The following is a 15,733-nucleotide window of genomic DNA, read 5'->3' as shown; positions in this document are numbered from 1 at the left end:
TAAAGGTTCAGAAAGTGAAATCTCGTTGGTAATTTCTTCATTTGGGGGTGGTTTAGTAAATTTGGTTATTTTGGTTTATGGTTCCCCCACAGGGATCATAACACCAGTCACAGAAATGCTGTGACTACCAGCCCTAGTCAGAAGTTAGGTATTTGGTGGCAAATAGCTCACTTCCTGACTCTACAAAGCATCTCCATCAAAAATAAGGCATATGTTAGGAGTGTGATGGAATACTTTTCACTTTTCTGAATGGGTGTAGCTGCAACAACACGCATGATGCTTGATACTATACAGGACAAAACTTGAATGGCCCTTCATCTTTTGTTGGGAGAATCTAGAAAACAGGGTCACAGTCTCAGAATACAGGGTATTAGACTTAGAATTAGAACTGAGAAGAGGAGAAATCTCTTCACTCAAAGGGTTATGAATCTTTAGAATCCTCTATCCCAGAGAGCAGTGGATTCTCAGTTATTTAGTAAATTCAAGACAGAGGTCAAGAGATCTTTGGAGATTAAGGGATATGGGGATGGTATTGGAAAGTTGAGTTAAAGTAGAAGATTAGCCATGTTGCTGTTGAATGGCAGAAAAGACATGAAGGGTCAAATGGCCCACTCTAGCTCCTATTTCTAATGTTCTTATCCAACGATGTATACATCTATTGCTGCAGTGTGTGTTGTCTACAGGATGCACTGCATCAAGCTGCCAAGTCTTTAAGCAGCATCTCTCAAACCTGTAGCCTCCATCATCTAGAAGGACCAGGGCAGCAGTTGCTAGGAAACAGTATCCCCTACAAGTCACACACTAAGCTGACTTGGACATATATTGCTGCTCCTTCACTGCCATTTAGTCAAAACCTTTGAACTCTCTTTCTAACAGCTTTGTGGAAGCTGGATTACAGCAGTTCAAGAAGACATATTGCCACCTTCTCAAGGGCAACTAGAGATCAGCAATGAATTCTGGCCATGCCACATCACAATCAATGGAGCAAGGAAAAGCTGAAGGATAATTTACAATGTGTTCATCCAGACACTAGAGGGGGAACTAGGTGTTTTCAATTGGAGCAAAAGCCATGCTGTGATCAGAATATTTGTAATAATTGAGGACCTCTTGCAAATAAATAATTAGTGTTTATAAAGACAAACACAGACACTGTTTTTATGAAAATCCAGGGACATATTTCACCTTCCATTACATAACAAATTTCTTTAATTGTCATTGTCCAAAACTTGAAGAAAATATGTGTATAATATCAACTGTCCACCAAGTCATTCATGTGACTGTAAAGCTCCATCAGTGTATTTAAATACAACAAAATAAAAATACCGCGGATGCCGGAAATCTAATTTAAGTATGACCTTCCTTTTTTGAATCCACAATATCTCCTTTTAACATGTTATGATTTTTACAAATACTCACTTACTAGGTCCCTCAAGATCATTTCAAATACTTTCTCTATCTCCAAGCCTGAATTACCTACTAGACAAAATTCTGAACTTGGTTAAATATAACAGCACATTTTTAAAAAAATTGTCAGCAATGATTTGTTCATAAATCTGAAAACATGCAGTTATATAAATTACAGCAGAAAAGGACGGCATTTGCCCTCGCCAGCCTCTCCAACTGTGGCAACACATGGAATCTATTTCCCAGCTCTTTCCCTTAGGAGTAGTTATCATTGTAATATAGCTTAATGCTGCAAAAATATCTGTCTTCTGCAGTACTATGTAAAATATTTAGGATAATCTATTGTGTGACCTATCGCAGCTACCATTTTAAATTTATGCATCATAAAAAGGCTGATAAACATGGAAGAATTCATTAAAGATGGTTTCAGTGAATGAACAGCTGTCACATTAATGAAACTTGCTAGGGTGGTCACATGGTTCAGAGCTTTACACCTTACAAGCTGGTAATAATGTGCAGCATTCTGGCACGAAGACAACAGGCATGCTCTTGTCTGCCTTACTGAAAAACAATATATCGATTTTTAAAAAATGCTTTTTATCTATATTTATGGCTCAGCCAGTTCTAAATATTGCAGACACATATCCATGCTGATTGGTTTTTTTTAATTCTTCAAAAGGATCTATCCTTTATATTAGGCCATGTATCTAACAGAAGAATTCAGGTAGGAACCCTGCTGTGTCAATGCTTTATTTTTTATTGAACTGCTGAGGGCTATGTCTGTAATATTTTATACAAAGCAAGCAGAATGTCATGTTTTTTCATTTATATTTAAAGTTGATGAGCTGAATTGAAACCTCATGTTGTGTAATGGATTAGAATTGATTCCATATTGAATATCTGATTCATTGCTGTAAGCAGGTTTATATAAGTATTTCAATTCTTTAAAAAAAAATTCTTTATACTTTAGTGTGTTTCTCATTAAGCTTGCTTAAATGTGGCTACACCAAAAATTGGAAAAGTTAATTAATTAGAAAAAAATTCAAGTAAAAGCTGGTTTAGCTGCAGAAAGAGAAGGGTCAGTGATTAATGGATTCTTGCCTCAACACTGCGACATATTGTATATTTGAATTCATTCCAAAAAGTGATGAGTACAGGTATCTAGAGTTATCAGTTTTGAGGAACAGAATTACATGTTGGCATGATAACATTGTCATGTTAACACCACCGACAACTGTTGTGTTATCAACTTCCTGCAAATTGGCACTATAAATTATGATAAGGCAAATTCAGACGAACATTGTGTCCAACTGAAGATGAACACCAGGACTTAGTATTTTTTTTGTGTGGTAACCCATAGAGACATACTTTTTATCTTCTAGGCAAATAGTCTTTCCCATAAATTTAAACAAATCATTCCATTTGCTGGTACTTATTAAATATTCTCTGTTCTGTTGTCATTATTTATAGGAAATATTGAAGACCTTATAGCATTGTATATTTATGTAAATATTTATATACTATTTGTTATATCTCCCCTATATGGACTATTTAATGAGCAGTAAAGTTGTTGGTCCACAAATTGTATGTAAACTTTTTCTGTGCTAAACCATCATTAACAATTTTCAAAATAGGTCACTTTTTATAATGCTATAATATTAAACGACACAGCACAATTTGAATAAAATCTTCAACATTCTCTGAATAAATTCTGATACTTAAATCATGTTACAAATATGCCAATGTACAAAATACAATAAAAATCACAAAAGGGTTAAATTATTGTAGATTTAAGTGTCTTCAGATACTCAATAATTTGTTAATAGTGACATCATCCTCAAAGATAATCCAATTAAAAGGGACATCTACATGTTCTGATTATATAGCTACAAGAGGATTGAGAACAGTTGCATGTTTTAATTTGGTGAAATGGGCAGTGAAATTACTTATTTGAAAGCACTGTAGGTTGTGCCCTCTTGCATCAAAGATCAGAGAGCTTTATTGTGTTGTCATTCCACACCAATCAGCTTCTGGAGAATCACATTCTTCATTGCAGTTATCTTTTTAATCCTAAATTTTAAAATTACATGGTTATTTTTATTTAATATTAAACATTTCTTCACTGCATGAAATATTTAATTGATTAATGAATATTATGGATGGAATATAGAGGTAGACAGTTTGCTTCGGTTATAACATGAGGCTATAAACACAGTCTTAATCTTAAAATGGCCAAATTTGAGTGTCTATGCATGCCAAACACTAAGAGATAATGCATAGATACAAAAAGTAATTTTAAAAATGGCTAGTGGACAGTATACCATATTCAGTTATAGTAATTCCAAATTTAAGTTACATTTAAGTAAAAATCCTTGACTTTAATTTCAAACCTTAAAAAGACCTAGTAAATGAAAGCGAGGCTCTTGCTCAGTTGTGCTGGGATTTGAACAATCTTAGCTACACATGTGACATCATATTAAAGGGACGTGATGTTCACAAGGTGAAATGTTTAATGTAAGCTGCAAGGATCAGCATATTGCATATATACTATAAAGTATTTTAGAAAGCCCAGATAAATTGAGTGGTTATATTTTAATTTCTTAAATGTTTCTAATTGTGGGAGAATGAAAATGCGGTTTGTGAACTCGTAATTTTTAATCCTACATCAGTGCATGTATAATGGGAAAATGAGCCATTATCAGAAATATCATAGTTCACCTATAGAATGTTTGTAGTTTGTGCTAGAACCTGTTAAACTGATAGTAATAAGTAATTTAAAATATGCCAGTGTTGATTCATTTTTTTTTTGTACCAAAATGAATTCCAAAAGTCTTGTTATACCTTCTCTCTGCTGCTGTTGGGCTGCCGCACAGGTGTCATCAGCCACGTTCTCTGCGGGCAGCCCTTGTCCTCGAGGAGCCATTCCTGCAGCCTCTGTGGATCCTGGAAGACGTCGAGGATCTGTGACTGACTGAGAATGTAGGAGTCATGTGCATTCCCTGGAAACTGCGCAGACCTGCAGGGTGCGTTTGTGGTGGTTGCAACCAGCGGCATATTCAGCGAATGGAATCCCTTGCGGTTGACATAGTTGACCACGTTGCGACAGAGATTTGCGTGCCATGTGAGTGCAGTCGATGGCCCCCTGCACCTGTGGGAAACCCAAGATCAGGGCAAATCCAATCGCTCTTGCATCCTGGCTCTCCTGGTCCCGGGCGAAATGCACAAAGTTGTGTGCCCTCGCAAAGATGGCATCCGTGACCTCATGGATGCATTTGTGGGTGGAGGCTTGTGGTATCCCACAGAGGTCACCTGTGAAGCCCTGAAAGGAGCCACTGGCATAGAAATTGAGCGCCGCTGACACTTTCACGGCCACTGGCAGCGGATGCCCCCCATGTCAACGTGGTGTCAAATTCTGCAGTCGCTGGCAGGTGTGACCACCTAATTCTCTAGACATGCGCAATCTTCAGCGACACTGGTTCTCTGTCAACTGCAGAAATGAAAGGCAGCATCTATAGACCTGGATGTCGCTATGCGCCAACCAGCGACAGCTCGCTGTGGTTCTTCGGCTGTATCTGCGGGAGCCCCAGCCGCCCCCTCCTTCCTCTGCACAGCCAGGCGCCTCAGTCGCTCTCTTCTCAGTTGTCTTTGCTCCCTGTATGCCGCGAGGCATACAGCTAGTTCACCAGGCTCCATGATCATTATGTTTTGCTCCTGCAGGATGAAAGAGAGATGCGTGGTTGGCATAGGTGCACTAAGAACCCCTCTTGGTTAAGTCTGAAAACCCCTTAAAGCATCCCGGAGATTACTGGCTACCACTTGGATATCCAGAGAAAATTGGGCTGCATTGTTGCCAGAAATCTCACCTTCCTCCACACCGCTCCACTTGACCGATTGCTGGCAGCTTTGCCATTGGACTAGATGCTGTGCTCTCAGCTTAGGCACAGGCATTCTCCTAATTCGCACTGCAAGGCTGCACTGTTAGCTTGAACTATGCAGGAGACTTGTCCAAACCGGGATGATGACATTGCAAGGGGCTGTGAGCGCCTCCACCAGTGACTGCTCCATGGCCAGCTTTAGCAAGGCAATTGTACAATGTGCCCAGTCACCCAACTGTTCTGCAGTCCACTAAAACACACATTAGTTTGCAGTCTGTGCCTGAGGGGTGAAAATCTCTGGAGCACTAGGTGGCACTTTGATGCCTCTGCGTTGCTTGAGTGGGTAGATAAGCTAGAGGCCCGACTCCAATCATATCAATGTGGCTGTGCCTGAACTGTCTCAGCTGCAGAGGAATGGTCACTTTTTATGCAAAGTTTCCCTAATGCGTGGTCGCTTCCCTTGCTTACCCTCCCCCCACCACCCCACATGTGCTTGTGCACTACCTTCAACCGCAGGGCAGCCTTTGACCCCCAACCCCATGCGCCTCAACCCTGAAGTCCAACAGGCATCCCTCGCAAGGGCTCTACAACATTACTGTGCACTCACCTCTGAGTTCCGCTCAAAGTGCAGCCCGCCAAGTGCACACCTTTTATATGCTGTTGTGAAACATACTGGTGTGCAATGACACCGACATGGGTGGACGATCCATCGGGGTGGCGGGGGGAATGAGTCTGGCGGGCGAGCCATGTAATGATATGCAGGCATATAACAATAAGGTTCCTGATGTCCGATGGTGGGAAACTTGGCCCGCCATCGACTGGATGAGCGGACGATCGCAAACTGGTTTCACGATGCTGTGAAACTGATTTTTGGTCATCTTGCCATATCGTCCGCACACGCCATTGAACACGCCTGACGCCAGTGGGCATGGACGATTCCGCCCCCAAACACAATCACTGGTATGGCCTTTCACTAATATTTGGGTTCACCACTTGAAACTTTAAAAGTTTATGCTGTCAGAGGAGACGTGGAGGAGATAATAAAAACTTGAAGCGAGCATTTGCATATTCTGGGGATTTACCACCTTTTCAAGGGCAATTAGAGATGGGCAACAAGTCCTGGTCTTGCCAGTGATGCCCACTTCCCATTAACGAATAAAAAAATGTGCTGTGATTATTGGCAAGTGCATTGCTGTTAATTCAGCAATCATGTAATGTAATCAAATATAGCGTCGACTGAAACGCAGCGTGGTACAGTGACAGCTGTGGCTCAGTTGATATTACTCTTTCCTATAAGTTGGGAGATCATAAGTTCAAGCCCCTCTCCAGGGACTTGAGGACAAAATCTAAGTTGCAACTGCAGTGCAATTCCAAGGGAATGCTGCACTGTCAGAGAAGGTGTTAAACCAAGGCCCTTTCGGGTGGATGTTAAAGATCCCATGGCACTACATCATTGAAGAGTAGGACGCTCTCCAGTGTCCTGGCCAATGTTCATCTCTCAACCAACACCATCAAAACAGACGTGCAGATTGGCTGCCAGGTTTCCTACATTACGACCGTGATTGCACTTCAAATTGACTGTGATAATGGACACTCTGAGCTATGGAAGGCACTATATAAATGCATATTCATTTGTGCTTTACTTCACTTACAGGCAGTTTCATTTTCTCCAGGCTGCACTCTTGAGAGGTTCATGCGTTATATGGTACAACAAAGGCTCTTATTCAGTTTCTTACCTGTTGATGCCCTCACATTGATGAGGTGGGTGTGGAAAGATACGTAGACAAAAAATAGATTCCTACTATGTCTTACAATTTAACTATATATTTTAAATAAACACTACGAATCTCTCATGCTTATTGTAAGCAATGTACTTTTCTATACTTACTATTTTATGACAACCTATGAAGCTTAGAAAAGCTGTCGAACAGCTTAAAAAAACTGACACAATACCATAAAATATGCGAACTGAAAAAAAAGCCAAAGAACAAGGCCACTGTTTCAAAAATAAGTTAACAAGATAATTATAGATGATGAAGACCAGTTATCTCATCTTAATTGATCAATCCAGAAAGATGCTACATTTCCACCCTACCCCACCCCCATTGCAGCATCCAATTGTTTCTTAAATAATTCCACTGCTATATCGAGAATTTGTTGCACACATTGACTGCTGTTTGTGTAGAGGAGAATTACACTATCAGTCCTAAACTAATTCGAACATGTGCCCTCGTCCTAGTCCTGCAATTCAGTTTGAAATAATATGCTAGGTTAACTTCTCTATGGCCAGGATTTTCCCTTTGTCGGGCGGGCGTGGCGGGTGGGTCCAGGAGCAGCTGCGAAATGGACTGCCGCCTGCAACTGGGCCCCGACCGCAATTTCACACAGGTGGGCCAATTAAGGCCCGCCCAGTGCGAAACGCGGCTCCGCACTGGCCAGGAAAGGTCAACTCCAGTAGCAACCTGCGGCCAGCTTAAAAGCGGACCAGACAGCCCCTGGATGGCGGCCACGGAGGAAGTTCGCTGACCCGGCCCGATGGACCTGAGTGCAGCTGGAATGGCAGGTGGGAGGGCAGGTCAGGTGGGCACTCAGGGCCCCCCTCGCTCCCCGCGCCCCCCCCCCCCCCCCCGGCTTCTCTGAGTGCCTCATCGTCCTCCTAAAGGAGGTGGCTGCCCTTGTCCCTAGCGATGGGAGGAGGCGGCCAGCACACCTCACCAAGAGGGCATGGGAGGAGGTGGCAGCGCTGGTCAGCAGCTGTGATGTGGTGCAGCGCTCTTGGGTGCAGTGCGGGAAGCATTTCAATGACCTGCTGCACTCAGGAAGGGCGAGTACCATGTTGGCATGGGTCAGTGGGCAGAAGTGTTAAAGACTGGTTGACTCCCGTGGACCTCGGGTGCTAGAGTTTGAATGCCAACTGCCAATACTGCCGGAGCTGGCCAAGGGAGTGAGCCCTGGCTGCTTGGACTGAGTGCCTTGCGGCTCGAGGGCCATGACTCAGAAGTGCCCTGCCAGGTGCTCCTCAGCTGGGGTTGGCCAGGCTGCAATGGCGCTGCATGTACAGAGTGGACTAATCAATGCTCCTCTGTTGTTTCAGGAGAAGATAGCCCACAACAATATAGATTGGCCGTGGACCAGCGGAGGCCCCGCTAGCCCCCTAATCCTTTCAAAGTATGAGCAAGATGCCCTGGAGCTTGAGAGCTGGCATGCCACTCATGCAACCGGGCATGGATAGGCGGGGTTGCCAGATGAAGGTAAGAGTGCAGTGCGCAGAGGGGAGAATTTCGGCTTGTGCAACCATTCTAGTGTAGTCTCTTCATTGATGTGAACCTTGAACCTGGAGACCCCATTGATCATTGGAAGATGAGGGCACCATGATGCAGATCTCTGTTGTCTCACCAGGGTTCCTGGGATGCACAGTGACAATGTGATGACTTTAACTAATGACATGTCCTCCTCCCTTTTAGGTTCGCCAGCAGGCATTCAATCTCCGGACCCCGAAAGGCCACTCCTGACACCGGAGGAACACCGGGCGTCATTTGCACCTGCGTCACACCTGCTCTCTGAAGGGGGCACCAGTGCAGATACCAGCACCTCGGTGGGCATTAGAGTGGCAGCTATTATCTGGGTGCACATTGGTGAGGGCGCTTCACAATCGCTTGAGGTGCAGGTGGAGGCAGAGTGCCCAGAGCGATGGCAGTTGGAGGACTGCTGGAGACCAAGACTATGCTCAGTCGAAGGCTGATGGTGAGCCTCTGGAGTCGTTCATTAGGCAGCAGATGCGGAATGTCCAGCGAGATGTGCAGGAGGATCTGGCGGAGACCCATGAGGGTGTGCGTGCCATGGTCTCCGTGATGGAGGAGTCCATGAGCACTGTGTTGACCGTCATGGCTGAGCGCACTGCCTCCTCCATTGAGAGAATGGTGACTCTCATGGAGAGGCAGCTCCAGGAACAGAATCAGGGGTTCCTCAGGTGGTCAGTGTCAGAGTGGGAGATGGATGAGGTACCCAGTATCCCAGCTAGGTGCCTGTCCATCAATGGTGTGCAGGGAGGTCCAGAGCGACCTGACGTTGGCACACGAGCCGCCTGTCCTCTTTGCAGACTCCTCTCAAGGCGCTCTGGATGACGGCAGCAGCACCTCCGTCGCTCCGCCAGTGACCATGGCATCAGATGAGGCTGCGGCGACTGGGGAGATGCCAGCCGTGGCACTGGCAGCTCCCTCCCAGACGGGCCTAGCAGAGGCTCCACTGGCCAGAGGATGATCGCCAAGGTCATAAAGGCCAACAAGACAGCAGAGTCAGCAGGTTGTCTCCAATGCCAGTGCCAGCGAGTGGGGCGCACCTAGACATAGCACACTCAAATGTAAGTTAAAGACACCATGAACACAAGAGGGACAGGCCACGGGTGATTTTATGTTCATTTTTGTTAACGTTATGTATACTGGTCCAATGTTGAATATCAGAAATGTTTCTGTTAAGATTATTGAATTATCGGAATGACATAAATTGTGTTTTTGTCTTTATGGCCTGAGTATGCTTGACCTTTTTATTTCATTGGTGTGGGGAATGCCAGTATGTAATGCTGGACATAGGTGGCTCTGAACTTTATTGCACAGGCACTGAGTGTTCTTTGTGTTCAAATGAAAATGTCCTTTCAGAGATCCAGGATGGAGGTGGCAGCCCTGGCATGCGTTTAAAGCTGATCTTTGGTAACCTGGCTGAAGGAGCATTGGATCAAGGTGTCCCTTGCCTCCCTGCATGTTATTGAGGTCTGGCTCCATGCCGTCAGCGTTTTCATCATCATGCTCATCTACGGTCTCGCTACTGGTCTCCATCATCTGTGGCTGGTGCAGCTGCCTCAAGATCCTCTCCCTCCAGTGGGTCCTCCCTTGCCAGTGCCTGATTGTGGAGAGCGCAGCATACAACCACGATCAGTGACACCTTCTCTGGGGAGGTACTGTAGTGCTTCCCCTGAACGGTCCAGGCATTGGAAGTGCATCGTGAGAAGACCACCCTTATGGAGGCATGACTTGTATGGCAATGCTTCTCTGCCTCTGTTCTTGGGTGGCAGAGAGGCGCATGAGCCACCTCTTCAACAGATAGCTCTTGTCACCCAGCAGCCATCCACCCAGTCGGGCTGGAGCACTGAAGAGCCTCAGCACCTGGGAGTAATGTAAGTGTCATGGGAGCTGCCAGGATACCTTGCACAGACTTGCAGAATCTGCATCCTGTGGTCACACACCATCTGCTCATTCATGTCGTGGAATCCCTTTCTGTTGACGAAGGCACCTGGCTGACCTGGCGCCATGATGGCCACATGTACTCACTACTCACACTGTCAATGATGCTGACCCTGTTTATCCTGCCCTTGGATGAGGTTTGTGAAAATGTCAACTGGATGTCTGCCCATTTTGCCCATGTGACGAGCAGAAAATTGCACGGGCAAGGAAAAATCAGTCAATTGGACTGTTAAGGGCCTTAAATGGCTGCTTAATTAATGACGGGCACCGCTCTTTCAACTTCATTATTCGCCATTTCAAAACCGATCATGAAATATGTGTCCAGTTTTTCTTCCTATGTGTAGCACTTTACACTTCAATGCATTAAATTCTATTTGTTGTTGTTCTGTCCATTTGTATATTATGTTAAACTCATTTAGTAATTTCTGAGCTGCCTTCACCAGTTCCACTGCCAATCTAAATTTTGCCATTTGGAGTTTTTGAATCTAAGACACGTTATATAAATTAGAAACCATTTTGGTCCCAATACTGAGCCTTGGGTCAACTTCCTTTTACCTGTTCCTTTAACAAGTTTCTTACCCTTCAACCATCTTATCTGTTCCAGGGTTTACCCTAAATCCCTGCAGCTTTGTGTTTTGTTTAATAGTTTTTTTGTATGCAATTTTAATTACACCAATTTCCAATTTAAGTGACATCTAATACATCAGTTTACAAATTCAGCATAAGAATATTAATTGTTAATCTGGGTCTATATAATATCTGTAATTTCACCATCATTAAGATCATATTTACAGATCTAGAAAGAGATCTAATAGACAGAAAAAGTGTTTTCATTTTATAAAATAAACCATGACTCATTAAGATTTCTGAATTTTGTAGATGGTTAGAAAAGTAATTTTTTTTATTAAGAGATTTCTGATTGAAAAAGCTAACCACAGACATATCTATGCATGTACATAGTTCTAAATTATGCACATGTTTAGTTCATTGAGACTGCCTTACCAACATAGGAGAAGTATTGGAGGAGGATGGTGTGGCCGACCATGTTAAAGGTTGCTGAGAGATCGAAAAACAAGGAGAGATGGTATACTGCAGAGGGCGTCATTTCTGACTTTGATTAGAACCTCTTTAGTGTTGTGATCAGGGTGGAAACATAACTGGAGAGGTTCAGACGTGGAGTTGTATGAAAGATGGTCATGGATTTGGGTGGTGACAACACTTTGCAGGCAGGGCAGTAACTAACAAGGACAAGATGGGCTGAGGATAAGTTTTTTGTGGAGGTGTTAGCACTGATTTAAAAGGGACGAGAACATGTACCTGAGCAGAGGGAAACATTTACAGTGTCGCATAGCATGTGGGCCAGGAAGGGAAACTGGGTGGTCAGAAGTTTAGTGGAAATGTGTCAGTATGGCAGGAGCTGGGCCTCATGCACAAGATGAGCTCAGAGCGGGCATGAGGAGAGATAGAAGAGAAGCTAGAGAAAAACATTGGCTCAGATCCACGATGGGGACATCTTAAAGGCAGCTCTTATGAATGGGCGAAGCAGCTGGCATCACTCTTGGTGGCACTTTTGGCAGCAAATGTTATTTAATATGGGAAAATGTTAGGCACTGAGTCTAGGGAAGGGAAATATCAGTGGGATTATAAATTAGGTGGCAGTATGTTACTGATCACAACACAGGAGTGAGATCTGGTGCATGGCTCAGAGAAACCATCAGCATAGTGTGCCATAGCATTAAAGAAAGTTTACCAGCTCTTGATGTATAACTACAGGGATAGAGTACAAATCGTGGAGGTGATTGTACAGACACATCTGGAAAATTGTGTATTATTGCGGTCACCAAGGATGTGAAGGCCCTGGAAGCAAGTCAGAAAAGGTCAACCTAACTGGTACCTAGACTAAGGTATCTGAGCTGTGAGGAAAGGCTGAAGTGCTTGGGATTGTTTGCTGTGGGGGATATTCAAATATTCAAAACTGAGCTTACACCAGTGGAAACAAATGTATTGGCTCACTATATCAGCTTGTGTGCTATTTTAAGGTATCTTGGCGTGTCAGTCCTTTTCATGCATCTAAATCCTGTAACTGCATTGAATATTCAAAGCATTTGAGGAATCAATCATGTATTGCAGTCTGGCAATTTCTAAGATAATCCAAACTTTACATGCATACAAATTAATATGATTTCAAAATGGCCAGTGTAGCAAATGGCAAGTAACTAACTCTAATGACAGTCCATGCATATTAATATAGGCATAGATTAAGATACCCAGTATTTAAATAATCTTTTTTAACTCTCAATACCGCATAAAGACTTGAATAATACATATCTTCTTGGAGCTATAAAGGGTGGACACATGGCAAATGAAATTTAATGCAAATGTGAAGTGATCCCATGGTAGGAAGACTGAGGAGAGGCAATATAAACAAAAGGAAACAAAGGGATACAATTATAAAGGGGTGCAGAGAAACCTGAGTATATATGTGCACAAATCGTTGAAGCTGTCAGATCAGGCTGAGAAAGCGGTGAATAAAGCGCACGCATCCTGGGCTTTATAAATAGCGGCATAGAGTACAAAAATAAGGAAATTGTGATGAAGCTTCGTAAGCACTGGTTCGGCTTCAACTGGAGCATTAAGTATTCTGGGCACCATACTTTAGGAAGGATGTGAAGGCTTTAGAGAGGTTGCAAAAATGATTCATGAGAATGGGTCCAGGGATGTGGAACTTCAGTTGCGAGGATAGATTGGAGAGACAGCCTGAATGTCCTCCTTCTGTGCTGTAATCAATTCTATGACTCTACAACTCCATAAGCTCGGGTTGTTCATCTTTAGAGAAGGTTAAAGGGAGATTTGATAGAGGTGCTCAAAATCATGAGGCGCCTAGACAGAGTAGATGAGAAACCGTTCTCTTTGGTGGAGGGGTCGAGAGCCAGAGGACATGGATTTAAGACGATTGGCAAAAGACCAAGGGTGACATGAGAGAACTTTTTTAAAAACGCAATGAGTGCTTAGGATTTGGAATCACTGCCTGAGAGTGTGGTGGTGGCAGATTCAATCGTGGCTTTTAAAAGGGAGTTGGATAAGTACCTGAAGATAAAAATATGCAAGCCTACCAAAGAAGGTGTGGGAGTGGGTCTAGCTGAATTTTTCTTGCACATGGCCAGCGCAGACTAATTCTATGATTCTATAAATGTATCAATTTAATATGTCTCAACAAAAAAATTCTACATATGTCAGGTGCGCACACACACATGATCCCATTTTCACCCTTTCAAATTATAATTTAAGTGGCATAAAACCCCTTTGTGGCCTCATTATCATTAACATGATGTAGAGAAGTGCCTCTTTGTGAACAAAGTTTTTTTTTCTTTCTCCTCCCTTTTTAATGCTTCCCCCACACCACATGCCATTCTGTGGCTAAGAGAGGAAGTGGTAACCAGACCTTGTCAACATTGGAAAAAATGTAGGTGTGAGGAATCTTGTGTGAAAAGCATAAGTATGCTATAAGTATGAAGCTGGGTGAGTCACCTCGATTTCCAGGGGCATTAATACATTTTCCTTCTCTCCTCTTTTTGTTATACTTTCTGGTCAGAATTCAAGTTTTGTGGAACTTTTCCCTGGAAAATGAAATAAATGTAGTTGAGTCCATAGCGGGCTAGACTATACGTGGACAACGAGAGTGGACATTAGGAGTGTTGATAGATTGAATGCCCTGTCCTTATTTCTTGCTTATAATCTTTCAATTAAGTCATTTACCCAGTGTGACTTCTTACCAGATAAAAGCATTTAGCTTTTCAATATAGCTGTAATATTGTGCATCAAATACCATCATTGATAGCTAGTGAAATTGTAGTAAGGGCCTAGAAAGAAAAATAAAGGACTCGTATGTATATGTGACCTTGTGTCCTTGAGATATCCCAAAGGGCTTTATAATCAGAATTTAGTTTTTGAAAAGTAGCTGGAGAAATTCTATACTAGAAAAGGAATTATGATTTTTGAGCAGTTCGTAAAGAATTGACATATAAGCAGATGAAAAGAGGAATGGAAACTGTGTAACCATGTTCACCATCCTCTTGTTCTCAGGAATGCTTTCCATGGGGAGAGGCAAAAATGGGGAAAAAAACAGAGTCTGTGGTTATTCAGGGAAACCCTCTGGGGAAATTCCCAGTTTCTAATGCAAATGACAAGACTCCAAGTGATTGCAGTTGGCCATACCACATCATGCTCCAAACTAACTAGCCATTTATCTCCTGTAAGCACGAATGTCCTCTTCCTTAGGTACTTGATAAATTCCCTTTAAGATATCTGTATCAGCTTCAGGTTCGCCATTTGTCATGGGAGGTTTTTTCAGGAGGCTAGGCCTCAGCGTGAAAAATATTGGCCCAGATCTTCCAGTTAATGACAATGAGAAATTTTCTCCGACCCAGCAATACTACCCATTTTCAGCTGTATTTTCTGATCCCAGCTGAAGCAGAATTTTGGGGGAAGGAGAGGACATTTCCCTTTTTTACGACAGCATTTTTCATATTCAGGTAAGTTTTTAAAAGGTCTCAAGTCTTTTACTGATTGGGGTATTGGTTGTGGTGCTCAGTTCAGTTACGCTGGCTGATCACTGAGTTAGACCATCTGACCTAACTATTGCCTATGGAATTTACAGGAATACTCTGCTGCCCTTGTTCATTTCAAATAGTATTTCTAAACAGACAATATCTAATGTCTTCATTATTTTTAAAAAATTTATGTAATATCCTGTATGTCTGTGCTTCTCCAAAAAAAAATCCTAATTCGGGGAGCCTGTCCTAATAATTCAGAGCTATAAGATCTGGTGTCATCACGGCCACCTTCCTTTGCTCATCATTTTGTGTTCAGTGGTTTTGAGTAATCCACAGTGACCGCTTTCATCCAGCATTCAGGTTATTCCTCAAAAAGCTCAAATAGTAGTGAGAAAGGACCCATGCTTCTTAAATTATCATATATTGCATTGTGTAAAATGCTTCTCAGTCATTATCCTATGTCCAAAATCATTCTCTCATACCTAGAATTGTCAGGTCTGTTCTTTCTTTTCTTAAATAATGGGCTCAAATGGCCATCTACTGGTTCTCAGAAACAAACTGGTCACAGCTGAGTTATTTAATATATGAACCCATGACTCTCAGCGTGACTGTGTTTTTCCCTAAGCACTCTGAGATAAATTATATCAGTTCCTGCAGTGCTATT

The 15,733-nt window shown here is 42.9% G+C and overlaps 1 protein-coding gene across 12 annotated transcripts in view; it reads left to right on the top strand.

Annotated features, from left to right (window-relative positions):
• The window catches only part of LOC144693065 (ena/VASP-like protein), a 329,238-nt gene that overhangs the window by 56,233 nt on the left and 257,272 nt on the right, over positions 1-15,733 (top strand). For 3 of the 12 annotated variants that reach the window (XM_078562394.1, XM_078562391.1, XM_078562390.1), the window contains exon 1: positions 2,082-2,128. The exons of 6 other annotated variants lie outside the window; for them this stretch is intronic. In XM_078562394.1, the coding sequence (XP_078418520.1) occupies positions 2,106-2,128 (23 nt within the window). In that variant the 5' untranslated portion in view covers positions 2,082-2,105. Of the gene's footprint in view, positions 1-1,919; positions 2,129-15,733 lie in introns of those variants that run through there. 3 more of the 12 variants (XM_078562399.1, XM_078562395.1, XM_078562401.1) reach the window with 2 other exon arrangements.

The sequence above is a fragment of the Cetorhinus maximus genome, chromosome 18, assembly GCF_964194155.1.
Source record: "Cetorhinus maximus chromosome 18, sCetMax3.hap1.1, whole genome shotgun sequence".
NCBI lineage: Eukaryota > Metazoa > Chordata > Chondrichthyes > Lamniformes > Cetorhinidae > Cetorhinus > Cetorhinus maximus.
Note: the sequence above shows the minus strand (reverse complement) of the source record. Positions and strands in the feature narration are given on the sequence as shown.